Source organism: Portunus trituberculatus, chromosome 31 (assembly GCF_017591435.1).
Source record: "Portunus trituberculatus isolate SZX2019 chromosome 31, ASM1759143v1, whole genome shotgun sequence".
In the NCBI taxonomy this organism is placed as follows: domain Eukaryota; kingdom Metazoa; phylum Arthropoda; class Malacostraca; order Decapoda; family Portunidae; genus Portunus; species Portunus trituberculatus.
In genome coordinates, this window is record NC_059285.1 from 25,656,400 (window position 1) to 25,675,376 (window position 18,977).

Here is an 18,977-nt window from a genome sequence, read left to right on the forward strand (position 1 = left end):
CATGATAAAAAGAGATAGAAGAATACTCTTTGTTGGAGACTTCAACTGTAAAAAAATAAACTGGAGAGAGATGGAAGTAATGGATAATGCTGGGCAGTGGAGTGAGAAAGTGTTACAGTTGACTATGGTTAATACAATGGACCAGTGAGTGGAGGAGTCAACAAGGTACAGAGGGGAAGAAGAACCATCGTTGCTTGACCTAGTTTTCACAAAGAAACCAGAGTCCCCTCCAATCATACAATACCTTAGTCAAATGGGGAAAAGTGATCATGTGACATTACAGGTGCAAATGCAGGAGGAAGATGAGATAAGTTACAGAGAGGACTATAAAGGAGAGAGATTAAACTATGCAAGAGCGGATTTTAAAAAATTAAGGTTATTTTGCTGATATTGTGTGGAGTAATATTATGTGCAGGAAGACTGTACAAGAGAAATATGACATATTCTTACAGAAATACAATGAAGGAGTAAAAAAGTTTGTTCCTGTTTATAGAGTACAGAAAAAAATACATGCTTGGTACAATGCTACATGTATACAAGCAAAAAAAAGGCAAAGGATAAAGCGTGGAAGAAACTCTTAAAGCAGGGAAATGACTATAATAGTCGGCAGTACAAAGATACTAGAAATGAATATATTAGAGTAAGGAGAGAGAAAGAAAGAAAGTTTGAGAAGGATGTAGTGGATAAAAGCAAGGATGAACCCAAACTTTTCTACAAGTTTATAAACGGCAAAACAAATAATGAGGAAACAATTTAAAAAATAATTAAAGAAGTGAAGACATACCAAACAGAGAAGGAAATGTGTGAAATAATGAATGAGAGCTTCAAAACGGTATTCACTGGAGATGATGATTTCACAGAACCTAATAGAACATTGGATTGCCAAGGATTACAGGAGATTGCAGTGCACAAACAGGATATTGGAAGATTACTGGACAAGTTGGAAGTCAGGAAAGCAGTGGGGCCAGATGGTGTATCAGGCTAGGTGCTAAAAGAATGTAAAGAGCAATTACTGGATCCAATTTGAGAAATAATTAAAAGTTCAATAAATGAAGGGAAAGTTCCCCTAGAGTGTAAGAGAGCCAATGTAATACCGATATTTAAAGGTGGAAAGGCAACTGAACCACTAAACTACAGACCAGTGTCACTTACAAGTGTCATAGGGAAGTTATGTGAAATACTTATCAAAGAAAAATGGGTTAAATTTCCAGATGAGGAGCAAGTCATATCAAACAGACAATTTGGGTTCAGGACAGGGCGGTCATGTGTATCAAACTTGTTAAGCTTGTACTCGAGAGTTATTGCAGGACTTGAAAACAGAGATGGATGGGTAGACACAGTGCACCTGGACATTAAAAAGGCTTTCGATAAAGTCCCGCACAGAAGACTTCTTTGGAAACTACAGAAAAACCTCAGCTCATGACCATAATTTGTTCCTAAATCCTGTTCATCACCCGATTTGTTCGTCCCCTGAATCAATTTTTCCCATAAGAATGTATTGAAATACCATTAATACATTCCAGACCCCCAAAAAAATCATACTTTTGTCCATAAAACCCACTCAAAATAGATCTTTAATGTATGCATGATATGAACGAAATAATTATAGAAAGCCTAAATTGTTTTACTTACCTAAATGCTATCAAAATTATCAGAAAATGAATGAAAAAGAAAAGGTTATTTACTTGAAAGACTGAACGTTGATGGCATGATGGAATGGAGGAGAGGAGGATGGGGAGGAAGACAGACAAGATCAGAGAAGACAGTCATGAGAGAGGACTTTAGATGTGCGCAGCGTGCCAGAGCTACACAACAGCTGTGTAGCGTCACAAGTCAGTACCACTATGTGGGGACCCGTTATAGTGAACATCAGCATGGGAAACATGAAAAGATTGCCAGTCTTCGTCTCTGCCTTGGAAGACCCTTGCCTGCTGGGGATTGACTTCCTCATGCATGTGGGAGCAAGTTTGGACTTCCAAGAAGGGAAGTTAAAGGCACGTGGCCAGGAAGTTCTTTTGATCCTCAGAGGTGATGCTCATTGTGAGAGGAGCGGGCAGTAGGGCGGTGTTCCTTGCCAGGCGAGCGAGGAAATAGCTGCGATGGATGTGCCACAATCTGCAGTACCTGGACATGGCCATGATGATGATGACAGCAACGCTGAGAGCCACCAGAGCAGCAAGGATAACGCCGAGGAAGCTACATTAGAGCGCGCCGGTAACATCACCATGCCCAGGAAAAACAGGAGAAAATCGTGGTGGCATGGAGATTATGTTATGTAATATTTTTTGTATGTTCCTGTTTCTATTTTCTTTTGTGCTTATTTTGTTTTGTTGTTGTGTGATAGCTGGGTTAGCTATCACACAAACGGCTCACCTGTCGGTGAGCCGTTTAACCGCGTTCGTCCCCCGAAATATCGTTTGTCCCCTGGGTCAATATATTGACAAATTTTTTGGTTGTCTCCCAAATTGTTCGTCCTTAAAGACGTTCATCAAGCGACGTTTTACTGTACAGTACATCGGAGGACTGCGTGGAACCTTGCTCGAATGCACAAGATATTATTTGAAGGATAGGGAAATGAGAACTGTGATTAGAGATACATACTCATCTCGGGGTAAAGTAACTAGCGGAGTGCCACAATGGTCACTGTTAGCCCCCATTATGTTTCAAGTTTATGTAAACGACATTCACATTGGGATGAACAGTTATATAAAATTATTTCCTGATGATGCAAAGTTGCTAATAGTTATCAAAACCAGAGAGGACTGTCTGCTGTTGCAGGAAGATTTAAACAAGATCTATGAATGGAGCAAGAAGTGGAAATTGGAGTTTAATGCCAAGAAATGTCACATAATGGAACTAGGAAAGAGTAAGAGAAGACCAGCATGGAAATATTTGATAGGGGAGGAGCAAATAATGAAGACTAAAGAAGAAAAAGATCTTGGAGTGATCATACAAGAAAATCTGAGCCCTGATAAACACATAAGCAAGATATTTGGACTATCATATAAGATGTTGACTAATATAAGAGTGGCATTTCATTAAATTGGTAAAGATATGATGAAAAAAATCATCAGAAGCATAATACACCCAAGGCTGGAATATGCAGCAGTGGTATGGTCTCCGACCTCTAAAAAGGATACAGGGGATCCTTGCAATTCGATGGGGTTAGGGCGGTCTTTCATCGGTCGAATCAGCGTTAATTCGAATCGTGAAGCAATTTTTCCCATAAGATACTTAAGAATTAGGGGGGGGGATGGGGACCAACCTCCAGCCTAGACCCCCCAAAACATCACTATAACCATTAAAAAGCACTAATCTAGATTAAATCAGTACTTCATTTATATCTAATTTTTTTTATTAACCCTTTTGGTGCTCCGGACCATGATCGTGGTCCCATATTTGACGAGTCACAAAATTAAACCGTGCGCCTCCTGGCTGCTGCTAGTTGCCAGATGACATTCTCCCAGCCTTCCTCGACTCATGAGATGCGCCATCAGTTGCGTGGTAAGAAAAATATAGTCACAATGGCATCCACACAATAGAGTATTAGATAACCCCTTTTTTCACAATTATTATCATTTTACGACGTCGCTAGTGGCTATTTGTGCATTTATTTACAGAAATAACAAGAGTAATGATCAAATCTCTTTGTTAGAGAGCAGATATGCCAGATATTATTCGTTTACTGGTAATATATTGCGTATTTAGTATGTTACCATACATGGACATGCGTATCCTCGCTCATGACCTCCTCTCCCTATTGTTTACATAACCTTATATATGATAAGCGTCTGGAAACAAAGGAGGAGGATTGTAGGGGACCCTCAGTCAATGTTTGTCAGGAGTGATGGATAGTTCTCGACCCCCCTACCTCTCATGGTCCCCCACCGCCAGCTGCCTGCTACGCCCGCGGTGCGGTGTAGAAGGCCCACAGTTGTTACCACACTGTATGCTATTGCCATGATTACAGCATCTGGAGATGAATATTCTAATGAGGAGGAAGACATTGATGAGGTAGCACTTGATGTGTCTAGTACTGAAAGTGAAGACTCATATTCTGAGCCAGACACGGAGTCATCTGACGCTTCTTCTCAGCCCCCAGCCCACCACCACTGCGTCCTCCTCCTCCTTCTCCTCCCACGCGTGATGCCCAGAGTGCTAGACGACGCCTCTTGCCTGCCCTCCGCCGCACGCGACCACAACAGCTTACATTCACGTGGACAGATAGTGATGATTTTATTCCAAATGTGTATGATTTTGATAATGCATCGAGTGGAATTTCTGACGCTAGTGGCATCACAGATGACTCCACTATCCCAGATTTTTTCAAGCTATTTGTGGACGATGCTGTCATAGATCTGATTGTTCGTGAAACTAATAAGTATGTTGCATATTGGTTTTGGTGCATTTAGTGAAAACTGCAGTCATTTTATTTCTTGTTCTCCCCCCCCAAAAAAAAAACTTGTTTTCTTGTGTTCTATTGCTAAGAAAGCCAGTATTTTATGTTGAATTTCATAATAATAGTATGTACATCAAGAAAACACTCTGAAAACGTATTTTATATTATTTGTGTGGGCATAATGTATACACAGGTGTGAAAAATCATTACCCTAGCACATTCTGGAGCAGTTCTGAGCAACTTCAGTTAAAATCAGGCGGAAAATTCTGTGTAATTTAGTAAGAACACTTGCACAAGTTGCGGTGGAAAATAACCACCCGCTATGATGACAATACTCAACAGCGCACAACGTACCACCAGAAAGCCAACTTCCCATCATTATTGCACCACTTTCCAGTGTGGGTAGAGACCTAAATTTTTTTACAGTAGATGCGTAACACTCTATTATGCATGAGAATATAATTTTTTTTCATTTTTGTAAACCTTGATTTTTCGGCCGTATTTGTGGCTCACAGACATGACCCAAAAATTATAAAGTATATGAGACTTACCGTAGGTCAGCTGAAGTATGCTTTGGATTTTAGGAGTCAAATCACCTCTGCCGTAGTGGAGGTTTTTACATGAGATAAGCCATCCACAAGACCGCCAGTCAGACTTCAAAGCCACGAATGCCCACATGATATCAGCTAAAATGTTATTAATCATATATACAAGTAATCCATGTAAAACATGTGAACAAGGGTGGGAAGTGGTGGGCATGTAAAAATCTCCACTACAACAGAGGTGATTTGACTCCTAAAATCCAAAGCATACTTCAACTGACCTACGGTAAGTCTCGTATACTTTATAATTTTACTTCGTCAAATCACCTGCCACGTCGAGATTCCTACATGAGGCTTTAAAGCCATGTGGGTGTTGTGCCTAAACAACTGCCTCTCAAAAGCATTGTCATATGGGATCAAAAACCACGATCCTGCATTGGAAATTTCATTATACATAAATCCATTATCACATGAAGTTCACTACCCTTTACAATTGAACCTCTATACCAAATTTCAGATATATCTGTATTTTAAAAGAGTAACAAAACCACTCTGGCAATTCCAACTTTTGCCACACAACCTTTGTCCCAATAAACTTGCAAAAGTAATTTCTAAGCAATTTTTTCAATATCCAAACAAGAATACAATTGTAACACAAAAGAGTAACCAACCTACTCCAACACTGCTTCTTGAAAAGAGTCTACTTCTTTAACAATTTGTTTGTCATAGTACAGGCAACCTCGTTTAACGAAGGGGTTACGTTCCTAAAAAAACACTTCGTTAAGCGAAACTTCATTAAGCAAACCGATTATAACAAGTTTAACCCCTGATTTGAACTTCCATTGAGAGTAAGCAAAGCGAGAGTGCATCATAGTACAGTAAAAGGTTTAATGAAAGTAAAAATTATGAAGTTAAACATTTAGGTAGTTTAATTTAAGTCATTATAATGTACACTAATGTATGTATGTACGTAACTTTATAATGTTGATGATCTTAACTTTATGAAGGGAGGAAAAATGAAACGGGAAAGACACTAACCGGCAACCTGTGGAATGTAAACAAAGTGTGCATCATTGTACTGCATATAAAACTTATGTACCACATTTCCATAAGGCTTTCCATTTTATCCATTGTAGAGTCATGAGTTCAGGTGGTTCTGTTAGCTTGCAAGGAAGATACGGTCTCACCAGCCTTCTTAATAGAGTCTGCTGACTTGAAAATAGAGATAGTATAATATGGAGTCAAGATGGTGGCCAGCACTGCTATAGTTTTCTGGCCTCTCGTGTCTGTGAATAATATCTAGCTTCACTTGGAGAGTAAGACACTTCCTGGTCTTCTTATGAACACTAGGCCAATTGCAGGGCATTTTGGTGGTAAGTTGAGCTAGGGAAGACAAGCTGCTGCTGACGCTGTTATGTTTTGACTGGGGAGTGAGTGTTGCGCGTGTTGTCCACGAGAGGCTTGATCTTGATCTTGATCTTTATTCTATAGGTGTTCCAGGATTTTTCCTGAGGCAGGCCTTAGTACCAGCAGTCCTGGTGTATTCAAAAGCCTGTCAGCTTGCGTGATATGGTGGGGCTTTCAAATTTGGAAAAAAATTGCCTGGATAAAACTTCGTTAAAGCGAGTTTGATGTTCATTAAACGAGCAGATGGTAGTAAAATGAAACCTTCGTTGTAGCGAAACTTCATTGTGTGAACCTTCGTTAAACGGGGGTTGCCTGTACTTTGCAAAAGTACTTTCTCGTGTCCATCCCGCTTTGGACATAATACAAGCGCTGGGTATTAACATAGTCTTGGCTTTAGATACTGCGGCAGGTCTAACACTACCCGCAGTAAATCTTGATGTATCCACTCCTGACCTATAAAGCATTGTTTTAATCCATCGGGATATGGAATCTTTAGTAACTGGCTTGCGTGGTTTAATGTAACTGATGAGTAACGTATCGTTGAACTGGGAAAACTCCTGTCTGAGTCCCTCAGTCCTTTCCAAATAATGCTTCAATGTTGCACAAACACATAAACGTGAGTCCCTAGAATATGCTTGAAATTTAACAGTCTGTATGTTAAATGTAGGCCTACACTGCTTAATGTTTCCTCTTAAATAAACTGAAATGAAAACTTTAATCTATGTGCAAACCCTGTGTACACAACAGGTGCAAAGTTTTTACTCTAGCTGCTTGAGTCAATGCCATTAGCATAACCAATTTCAATGATAAATCCTTAAGTGTCAAAATGTGCAAAGGATACATAGATGTTAACATTATCAGAACTGGCTGAACATCCCACGTTTCCATGTATCTAGTTGATGGTGGTCTTAGGTTAAATATGCCCTTCACGAACCTGATGACTAATGGATGATTACCCGCTCAGTATCCATTCACGACAATCCCTAGTGACGAGAGGGCACTTCTTGCAATGTTGACCAACTCATAACCCACATTCTTGTTGAAAGTTTCTGATAGAAAATTTATGATGTTTGAGACAGTGGGATCAAATGGACTAACGTCCCATCTATTGCAAATCTGTGTCCATCTCTTAAGGTGTGGTCTATATTGTTTCCCTGTCCCCGGTTTCCACGAGGCCAGGATGATGTCCGCACCTTCCTCAGAAATATCTCTGCTTCGCAGGTGCTGCCTGATAGAAGGCACACCATCAGTTGAGTGTGCCTCATAATCAGATGTTCCTCCCCTGAAGAGAGGTTTACTAGCACCTCTCTGTTTTGCGTGATGAGGCGAGGCTGATCTATCAGCATCCTGACTAATGTGCCCATCAAAGGTTGTGATAACCACAGCGGGACCACCATCCACACTCTCGCCTCTTCTGCACTTAACTTCTGCAGACACCTAGCAATCAGTGAAAAGGGTGGAAAGATGTATGAAAGCTTAAATCTAGACCAGTTTAAAGTGAATGCATCCAAATATGTTGCATCTGAATCTGGGTTCCAAGAGCAATAGCAAGGTAGTCGTTTATTGAGCCTTGATGCAAACAAGTCAATCACCGGAGTACCAAAAATAATGCATAACTGTTGGAAAATATTAACATTGAGTTTCCATTCATGTCCGTCCTTAACTAACCGAGACGCTGAATCCGCCAACGTGTTCGCCTTTCCTGGGCGAACAGGTTATCCAAGCATCATATGTGATGCACCAATCCCAGATACTGGTGGCTATCTCATTACAAATACTAGATTTTATGCCACCTATTTGATTAACATAAGTCATTGCAATAGTATTGTCACAAAAGACCTTAATGTGTTTTCCTTTGAGAACTGGAGCAAACACCTGCAAAACTAATAGAATGGCCTTAAGCTCCAATGCATTAATGTGCATCAACCTTTCTTCAGCTGACCAACTACCTGCGACAGACTGATGGAGAACATGGCCACCCCAACCTGTGTTTGAAGCGTCCATATAGACGTCAACATCTGTGCCTGTTCTAAAAATTTTCCTATTCTGTCTAGAAATGTTATGAATCCACCATTGAAGGTCAGATTTCATACCCTCTGTAATTCTCATGTAACTATCAAAGTTCCCTTGTTTGATTTTCAAAGCTGCAATTTTTTCAGCTTCCAAATTCCTGTAATGTAGCTTGCCAAACTCCACTGCTGGAATGGCAGCAACCAGTAGACCAATAACTGTGGCTACTACCCTGATTCTATCTGTACATTTATTTTTAAGTGTCTCACAGGCTTGCATGATTTTCTGAATTCTGCGTTGTGGCAATGAAACAGTCATATTATTAGTATCAATAATATTACCCAAGTATTCAATGGTCTGAGTGGGCTCCAGCACGGACTTGTCCATGTTAATGCAAAAACCTAGTTTATGAAGTAATTCAATGGTATCATCTACACAAGCCAGACAGCCTATCCTAGACTTATTACAAATTAAAGAATCATCAATAAAACTAGTAATTACATAGCCTTTTTCTCTCAATGCAGCAAAAACTGGCTTCATCAATTTTGGTGAAAATTCTTCGCCCCTCAGAAATACTATTAGGTAGGCACGTGAACTGATAGATGAAGTCTTTCCATTTAAAACATAAATATTTCTGTTGTTCTTCTGCCACTTTCACTGTGTAATAAGCGTGTTTGAGATCAACTGAAGCTAGATAGTCACCTGCATTAATAAGTCTAATGGCTTGCTCAAAATTCTCCATCTTAAAATGTTTATATAGAATGTGTTTGTTAAGTTCACTTAGGTTGAGCACCATCCTATAACCTCCATCCTTTTTAGGTCTCAAGAAAATGGGAGAAATAATTTGCTCCTTATTGTCCTCCAACACTTTCAAAATCTCCATATCAACAATAGCTTGTTCTTCTGTAGTAAATTTATAAGCTAATTCACGCAAAAAATAAATGTTCAATAACATTGACATTAATGTCCAGATGGCAGTGTTGTACCATGTCCAGAATAACTGGGTCTTTAGTAATTTCCAACCAGTTATGTACAAAATAGTACAGTCTACTTGTCACAAAAGTGTTGCTAACCTGATTTATCGTCAGGGCCTTTGTTGACCCCGACCCTTGGCGTTTTTTGGATCCAGGTCCTGTCATGCTGAGTACTGCCTCTGGCTACCCCAAAAACTCCTCTGTGTTCCGTATGGCTGGAACCTTGCTGTGTGGCTCCTGAATGCTGCCTTGCCCCAGAAGCTCTGTGTTCTGCCTGAAGTGGACTTCCATGGGAAGAAAGGCTTCTTGTTGGATAACTTAACCTTCAATTTCTCAATTTCCTCAATCTGTTTAGTTGATTGAGAAATATCATCCCCAAACAGAAAACAGGTTATTGGCACTCTCTCAGAGCACAGATGTGTGTATTTGGGATTAATCTCTCTCTTCATTATGCATCGCCTTGCTAAATTGGCATGACCCAGAAGTGCCAGTGCACCATTAATCTTACTAACCTCTTATGCCAGCTGTGAGTTACCAGTATTCTGCGCCGGGTTATCTAACTCCAAGAGTGACTTTGTTATGATGGTACCCGCAGAAATAATGTCGGCACTTACCTCCATGAGGCGAGAGTCAGCTTTCTTGGCATTCGTTTTCAAGGCTGCCATGATTTGCGGGTTGCACTTTACAGGTGCCAGGGCAGGACAGTTGTTGGGATGCCTGGTAACTGTATTGCAGTCCTTTTTCAAAAAATAAATTCACCATAGCAGCCACCTGAGGGTCAATATCCTCATCAACACTGTCCGTGGGTCCCAGAACTTTGGCAGCCTGCAATAAAACACTACCCCGATGAGGAACCTCTCTAATTTCACCGTCCTCCTCATCAGTGGAGTCCACAAACCCAGAAAAAGTCACAGGTGAAGCAGCTGCCTGCAACCCCGAAGTACTTGCCTGGTAATTTACTTGGTGCGTCTGTGGGTCAGGGGACTTATTAGCCGACAGTTTAGCCACTTCACCTTTCAAATGCACCAGTTCTTTCATGACCATTTGCCAGGAAGGAACATTTTCCTCATGAACTGGGGACGTCTGTGCACGTGTGCGCCTAACTGGTTTGTTTACATCCTGGCGGCGCCGCATCCGACTGTCATGCACCCTGTCCAGCCTTGCCTGGGAGTCGTCCGAGCTATCCATTGACCTCACACTATCCCTTGATGACCCAGTGGCACTCCTCCTGCTGTTACCATGGCAGGACACCTCAGGTGGCAGGGCTGTGCGGTCCTCCAGCCTCGACATGACTGACACCTGCACTCAACAAGCCAAAAGCCTACATTAGCCGACAAAAAATTCTAACTTGGCAAATTGGCAGGCCCATCCCATACCAATGCCCTATGGCAGGCCCATCCCATCCCATACCATACATCCAACCTGAGTATATAGGGCAAAGTACCTGTCGTGACAAACGGCAATCGAAGGAAACACCGTGGAAAACAATGACCATGTCTGAAGAACACATCTGACCAGCACAGGAACAGTCCAGCAACTGACTGGCCGGTGCGCGGATGGCTTATCTCATGTAGGAATCTCCACGTGGCAGCAACTGACTGGCCGGTGCGCGGATGGCTTATCTCATGTAGGAATCTCCACGTGGCAGAAGGTGATTTGACGAAGTAAAACCTATTTGCGCCCTGAAAGGGTTAAACACATTAGGGTGCTGTACGGTACATTTTTGGAAATAAAAACACTTGCATAATGCAATGGTCTCGCGGTACTTGTCCCTGTTCTTCCAAATTATTGATACTGTTGATCTAGGGATACCCGTTTGCAGTGCAATGACACTGTGAACTATACCTGCCTCACACTTTCTTATAATCTCAAGCTTATCTTTGAAAGGCAGGAAGTTGTGCTTCTTAGGGCTGGGGAACGCTGGCTGGAGCGAGAGTGACGCAGATTAAGCGACGCACAGGCCTCAAGGCTGCCACTCTAAATTTTCATTTCTCCCTACCACTCGTGTGCATTTCCTTCCACTTTTACCTACCACTCATGCATATTTTCCCTTATTTTCACCTACGCCAATCCCAAAATTTCTTTTTTTACATGCATATACTATTGTGTGAAAATAAATGTATCTATACATTTTGCAGATTTATTCTTTTACTACAAAAGAAATAAAAAAACTTTCTGGTATCGAAAAATTAACTTTTCTTCGATATATTATCATGTCAGACTGGACAATGTACCCAGGAATAAGCAATCGACTCTCGTACTAATGGAGCGCCTCGCCACATTGCACCATATCCCCACATGTTGCGTCAGATATATATATATATATATATATATATATATATATATATATATATATATATATATATATATATATACCTACAGTAAGGTCCCGTGTTAAGTCGGCCTCGAGTTACGTCAAACTCGTAGTTACGTCAGTCCACTATAAGGCAATTTAAGATTTAAAAAATTGAAAATTTATAAATCGTAAAGCTCGGGATTTATTGTTATTGTTGGCCGCCAGGCGTCACTAGTGGTTATCCGCCACACCGCCCGCCTCACGCTTGAATACAATAACACCCTGCCTCAGTTCCACCACACCATCGCCCCTGGCAAGAGTGTTATCCTACTTCTGCATTTACTGACTCAAGTTCTTAGTATCTTGCTCAATGACACCAAAGAGAAAACTCCTTAGTGACAGCAGTGATGCTAAGAAAAGGAAAACCATTACGCTACAAGAAAAAGTGGACATAATTAAAAGACATGAGAAGGGAGGCAGCAGCTGTGTGTGAGGGAGGGAAGAAGAAAATGGGAAGCCCGTTACCATGACAACGAGGAGGTTGACGACCTTGAGGGCTCGCGCATCCACCATCACAACAATAACAACTCCGGAGCCTTCGCCTGGGCCACACGACACTCGCAGCTGACTTGCACCGTCTGCACCTGTCTGCTGATCCCTATTGCCCCTTCCTATTGCATTTCTTGCTCCGCTGCCCACGCTTCTACTCCCACCGCACTGCACTACGCTCCCAGCTGTCCGCCCTGGGCGTCACAACATTTGACCTGCCCACCCTCCTGACGGCCTCAGGCATCCACCCCTCTCGGCAACCTGCAGTCCTTCGCGTTCGCGGCCCTAATCAACAACAAAAACAAGCTTTTGTTTCATATTCCTACATAGTTGTAAATAATATAATATAACAATATAACCTTTTACTTACCTGAATGACCATAAACAAGGATTGGTTGAAAACTCGATAATATGCTTTGAAATGTACGGAAACTCGAGTTACGTACAAAATCAACTTACGTCATGTTTCAGGAACGTAACTCTGACGTAAACCGAGACCTTACTGTATATATATATATATATATATATATATATATATATATATATATATATATATATATATACACGTATACAGTAAGTCCTCATTATACAGTATATATGTGTTCCTGAAAACCTTATCCCATATCGAATTTACCATATACCGAACCCATTATAACATGTAATAATAGGGAATGCGTTCCAGGATGTCAAAAGTCACCCCTACAGAAATGAAAATACATGAAAATAATCATTAAAAAAAATATATAAAAAAAGTAAAGTACTGCGCAAAAGAAATAAACAAAATATTTTTATTTACCTTTCAATCGCCATGTATTCTATCAGATGATGTCACAGTCCTTCCCAAGGCTAAGGGACAGTAGGAATTTCAGCCCTTACTCATCTTCCGCCAAGTGGGCAGACAAGTATAAGACATCGTCATCTGTACTGTCGGAAGCAGATGTAGAAGGGCCAGCTGTAGCAGGGTTGGCATGTTTCAATGATTTGAAGAAAGAGGATATTGAGGAAGGGCCAGCTGTAGCAGGGTCGGCAGGTGTGACAGGGATGGCATGTCTGACTGGCTTGAAGAACAAGTAGATGGAGGACTGTTTAGTTTTTCTTGCTTTTTCATCATAGATTTCTTGATAAATCTTGACACTTTTCTCTACGTCATAAACCACTTTGCTACTCCTGGCAGGATTTGGGTCAAGTTCCTTCACAGTTTCCAGAGATTTTTTCGATACCACCGAGACATTCTCTAAGAGTTTTAATGTCCAGGCCACGCACAGGTTCTTCTTCTTCCTCGTTTCCCTCTTTTTCTGCCTCCTGTGATGCCTTGTCTAGCTCTATAAGTTCATCATTTGAGAGAGATTCAGCATGGATTTCTAAAAGATCTTGAACATCATCATCATCAACTTCATCGAAGCCAGCCCTATGGCACAGATTTACTATGACATTTCTGATCGCACTGATGTCGTTTTCAGCGAAGCCTGGGAAGTCATGTGCGCACTCTGGCCATACTTTATTCCACGCCAAGTTCATGGTAGACATCTTCACTTCGTCCGAAGATGACTTGATGTTATCTAAGGCGTGCTTGGTGTTATATGACTTCCACTATTCACTGACAGTGAGCTTGCCAGGCCCATCTGTGCCCTTTATCAGTTGCTGCATGGTTTGCTCTGGTAGTAGGCTTTTAGTGTTTGCCATGGTTATTATGAATATATTTGTGCTTACAATAGACCCTTTAATATTCCATTTATTCATCTAATTAGTAATGCATGTAAGTAATATGTTATGCAGTTAAAAAAAAGGGGGGGGAGGGGAAGAGATAATAGGCTCCAAGGGTGGTCAAATTAAAGTCAGTACTGTGAGTGGCACGCCAAGTTCATGGTAGACGTCTTCACTTCGTCTCAAGATGACTTGATGTTATCTAAGGCATGCTTGATGTTATACGACTTCAAATATTCACTAACAGTGGGTTTGCCAGGCCCATCTGTGCACTTTATCAGTTCCTGCATGATTCGCCGCTGGTAGTAGGCTTTTAGTGTTTGCCATGATTATTATGAATACGTATATTTGTGCTTACAATAAACCCTTAAATATTCCATTTATTCATCTAATTAGTAATGCATGTAAGTAATATGTAATGCAGTTAAAAAAAAAAAAAAAAAGGGAGGAGGGGAAGAGATAATAGGCTGCAAGGGTGGTCAAGTTAAAGTCAGTACTGTGAGTGGCGGGGAGGTGTGGCATGGATGAAGTCGTCACCCCTGCTCCCCCGCGCTGGGCCCTCTCGGATGACATGAGCGGATACCATATCTGTGAATTTTTCTTACCGTATATCGAATTGAGAGTAGTAATTTCCAAATACCACAACTGTGAATTTACCGGATAAAGAACTATAACGAGGACTTCCTGTATATATACAGTAAGGTCTCGGTTTACGTCAGAGTTACGTTCCTGAAACATGACGTAAGTCGATTTTGTACGTAACTCGAGTTTCCGTACATTTCAAAGCATATTATCGAGTTTCAACCAATTATTGTTTATGGTCATTCAGGTAAAATAAAGGTTATATTGTTATATCATTTACAACTATGTAGGAATATGAAACACAAGCTTGTTTTTGTTGTTGATTAGGGCCACGAACGTGAAGGACTGCAGGTTGCCGAGAGGGGTGGACGCCTGAGGCCACCAGGAGGGTGGGCAGGTCGAATGTTGTGACGCCCACAAGGCGGACAGCTGGGAGCGTAGTGCAGTGCTGTGGGAGTAGAAGCGTGGGCAGCGAGGCAGGAAATGCAATAGGAAAGGGCAATAGGGATCAGCAGACAGGTGCAGATGGTGCAAGTCAGCTGCGAGTGTCGTGTGGCCCAGGCGAAGGCTCCAGAGTTGTTATTGTTGTGATGGGTGTGCAAGCCCTCAAGGTTGTCAACCTCCCCGTTGTCATGGTAACGGGCTTCCCATTTTCTTCTTCCCTCCCTCACACACAGCTGCTGCCTCCCTTCTCATGTCTTTTAATTATGTCCTCTTTTTCTTGTAGCATAATGGTTTTCCTTTTCTTAGCATCACTGCTGTCACTAGGAAGTTTTCTCTTTGGTGCCATTGAGCAAGATACTAAGAACTTGAGTCAGTAAACGCAGAAGTAGGATAACACTCTTGCCAGGGGCGATGGTGTGGTGGAACTGAGGCAGGGTGTTATTGTATTCAAGCGTGAGGCAACCACCAAGAATAACAATAAATCCCGCACTTTACTATTTATAAATTTTTAATTTGTTTAATCTTAAATTGCCTTATAGTGGACTGACGTAACTACGAGTTTGACGTAACTCGAGACCGACGTAACCTGGGACTTTACTGTATATATATATATATATATATATATATATATATATATATATATATATATATATATATATAGATAGATAGATAGATATACAGGCAACCCCCATTTAACGAAGATTCACACAACGAAATTTCGCTACAACGAAGGTTTCATTTTACTACCATCTGCTCGTTTAACGAACACCAAACTCGCTTTAACAAAGTTTTATCCAGGTAATATTTTTTCCAAATTTGAAAGCCCCACCATATCACGCAAGCTAACAGGCTTTTGAATACACCAGGAGCTGCTGGTACTAAGGCCTGCCTCAGGAAAAATCCTGGGACACCTATATAATAAAGATCAAGATCAAGATCAAGCCTCTCATGGACAACACGGGCAACACTCACTCCCCAGTCAAAACATAACAGCCTCAGCAGCAGCTTGTCTTCCCTAGCTCAACTTACCACCAAAACGCCCTGCAATTGGCCTAGTGTTCGTAAGAAGACCAGGAAGTCTCTTACTCTCCAAATGAAGGTAGATATTATTCACAGACATGAGAGAGGCCAGAAAACTATAGCAGTGCTGGCCACTATCTTGACTCCATATTATACTGTCTCTATTTTCAAGTCAGCAGACTCTATTAAGGAGGCTGGTGAGACCGTAACTTCCTTGCAAGCTAAAAGAACCACCTGAACTCTTGACTCTACAATGGATACAATGGAAAGCCTTGTGGAAATGTGGTACATAAGTTTTGTATGCAGTACAATGATGCGCACTTTGTTTACATTCCACAGGTTGCCGGTTAGTGTCTTTCCCGTTTCACTCTTCCTCTCTTCATAAAGTTAAGATCATCAACATTATAAAGTTACATACATACATACATTAGTGTACATTATAATGACTTAAATTAAACTACCTAAATGTTTAACTTCATAATTCTTACTTTCATTAAACCTTTTACTGTACTATGATGCACTCTCACTTTGCTTACTCTGAATGGAAGTTCAAATCAGGGGTTAAACTTGTTATAATCGGTTCGCTTAACGAAGTTTCGCTTAACGAAGTGTTTTTTAGGAACGTAACCCCTTTGTTAAACGGGGGTTGCCTGTATATATATATATATATATATATATATATATATATATATATATATATATATATATACATAATCCATATTTCATAAACTGTAATTAGTGTCCAGACTTCACAAGCCAGAGGACCGGGGTTCAATTCCCCGGTCGGATGGAGATACTTGGGTGTGTCTCCTTTCACGTGTAGCCCCTGTTCATCTAGCAGTGAGTAGGTACGGGATGTAAATCGAGGAGTTGTGACCTTGTTGTCCTGGTGTGTGGTGTGTGCCTTGTCTCAGGCCTATCTGAAGATCGGAAATAATGATCTCTGAGCTCGTTCCGTAGGGTAACGTCTGGCTGTCTCGTCAGAGACTGCAGCAGATCAAACAGTGAGACAAATATTTAGTGTTTGAAATAAAATAAAAACATTGCCCTACACATTGTCAATAAACTCTCTAGTTTCCCTTGCAAATTGCTATTTTCCCCGTAGACAACCCCTACCCCCAACATTAGGCTAAAATCACCTACTGTAGAGGATTTCCCCTATGGGTGGCAGCCTTGGCAGAGGGTACCATCAGTTTACATTTCCGCCTGGCAGGCTGGCGGCGAATTTGACCGGGTGGGTGGCATGCAAGATACGAATGTTGAATTGGCGAGTCAGTCAGTCGACCTTGAGGATTGGGTATTAATTGACTGAGTTCAAATTGGCGATAATTCAAACTGCGAATGGTCAAATCACAAGGATCCCCTGTATAAGAAAATTGGAAACGATACAGAAGATTACTACTAAAATGGTGCCAGAATTAAAGGACCTCACATATGAAGAACGACTGAAGGAAATGGGACTGCCAACCTTACAAGATAGATGAGAATGGGGGACCTAATAACAATGTATAAGATAGTAAATGATATTGAAAAAATAGACAAAGAAGACCTGGTGCTGTTGACGGAAGAAGATGGAAGGACAAGATGACATGAAAAGAATATCAGGATAAGGCAGTGTGTGAAGGATATTGAAAAATACAGTTTTCCACACAGAACAATGGAAAAATGGAATGCATTAGACAATGGAATTGTCACAGCACATAGTGTGCATAACTTAAAAGAAAAACTAGATAAATGGAGATATAGAGACAGGATACTGTGAGCCCCGCTCAAACCCTGTACAATACAACTAGGTAAATACACACCTATATCATTGACGTGTGCTCCTCCGGATGCATAGTAATGAGGATGTACCACTGCCTGGATGATGGAGTGGAACTGTATCCCATATGGCAAGTCATCCTTGAGATCGCTGTCACCTAAAACGACGATGTAGTTTGAAAGGTCGTTGTGACCTAACCTGTAAGAAGATATCAACAAGTGAGATTCTAGTAAAGAATAAACGTTTTAGCTTGACAAAATTACATTAGACTAACATCTAAGCAAGCTTTTTGTTGCTCTTGCCAAATTTTCCCTCTTACATAAAAAATACAGTGGCTGCAAGCAAGTTATTAACATCTAAACACTAGGGAGTTGAATATAAAATTACAAAAAAATATGGATAGCTGTTAAGTGGATATAAGAATGTAAGTTTTATAGGAAAGCCATATCTAAGAAACTGACCTGTCGTGCTTGCCTTAGGTCTTATTCGCATCAAGTTGCAATGGAAAACTGAATATGTGACGAAAACATTAAGGATTATTGACTTTTATTTGCTGACTAATTCTATACTATGTGAAAAAATTGCTTTTAGATTATACAAGATTACACAAGATAGCATCTGCTGCAATTAGACCTTCTGCACTGTGGATGGAGGTATGATAAGGATAAAACCTGTTACTTTTAGTCTTGTCTCATCATATACCTAAACATCTCATATCTATTACCAGTGTCATATATTTACTATATCTCTATATAATCATCTTTTAATTTTCTCCTTAAGAATAAGTATAGATTAAAAACCTTTAACTCCTATTGCAAGAGATATCATGCATTCCTTGTATCTTTTCACATAATTATTCTCTGCACTGATTATAATACTTCTGCTTTAATTATGTACAACATACTGCAGATAAGGTTGTCTGTTAACTTGGATTATACTTGTATTTTGTCTTTCACATAATGTTATAAGGTTGCAATTAATTTCTATTGATAGTATGGGATATCTTCATGCACAGTAAAGTGGAAAAGGATTGCTAGATAATTGTGACAAATGAATGAAAAAATATCAACATAAGGGCTTCTCTCAGATATCCTAGAATACATCTCTAAATAATATCGCCAGGATCTCTCCTAGTCCTTCCCTCACTAAGTTAGGTAATTGCAAATGGAGTATAGATAAGTGTAAGCAAATGGAGTGTAGATAAGTGTAAGAGAGTTCTGAATTTCCTGTAAGCATCACATCCTCATCTATGTATGCATTAGGGATTCTCTTGACAATTCTTCTTCAG

At 40.6% G+C, this 18,977-nt stretch overlaps 1 protein-coding gene across 2 annotated transcripts in view; it reads right to left on the minus strand.

Moving 5' to 3' along the window:
- Positions 1-18,977, minus strand: part of LOC123511359 (protein masquerade-like) — a 183,411-nt gene that overhangs the window by 105,840 nt on the left and 58,594 nt on the right. For both annotated transcript variants that reach the window (XM_045267172.1, XM_045267171.1), the window contains exon 3: positions 17,733-17,887. In XM_045267172.1, the coding sequence (XP_045123107.1) occupies positions 17,733-17,887 (155 nt within the window). The remainder of the gene's footprint in view (positions 1-17,732; positions 17,888-18,977) is intronic.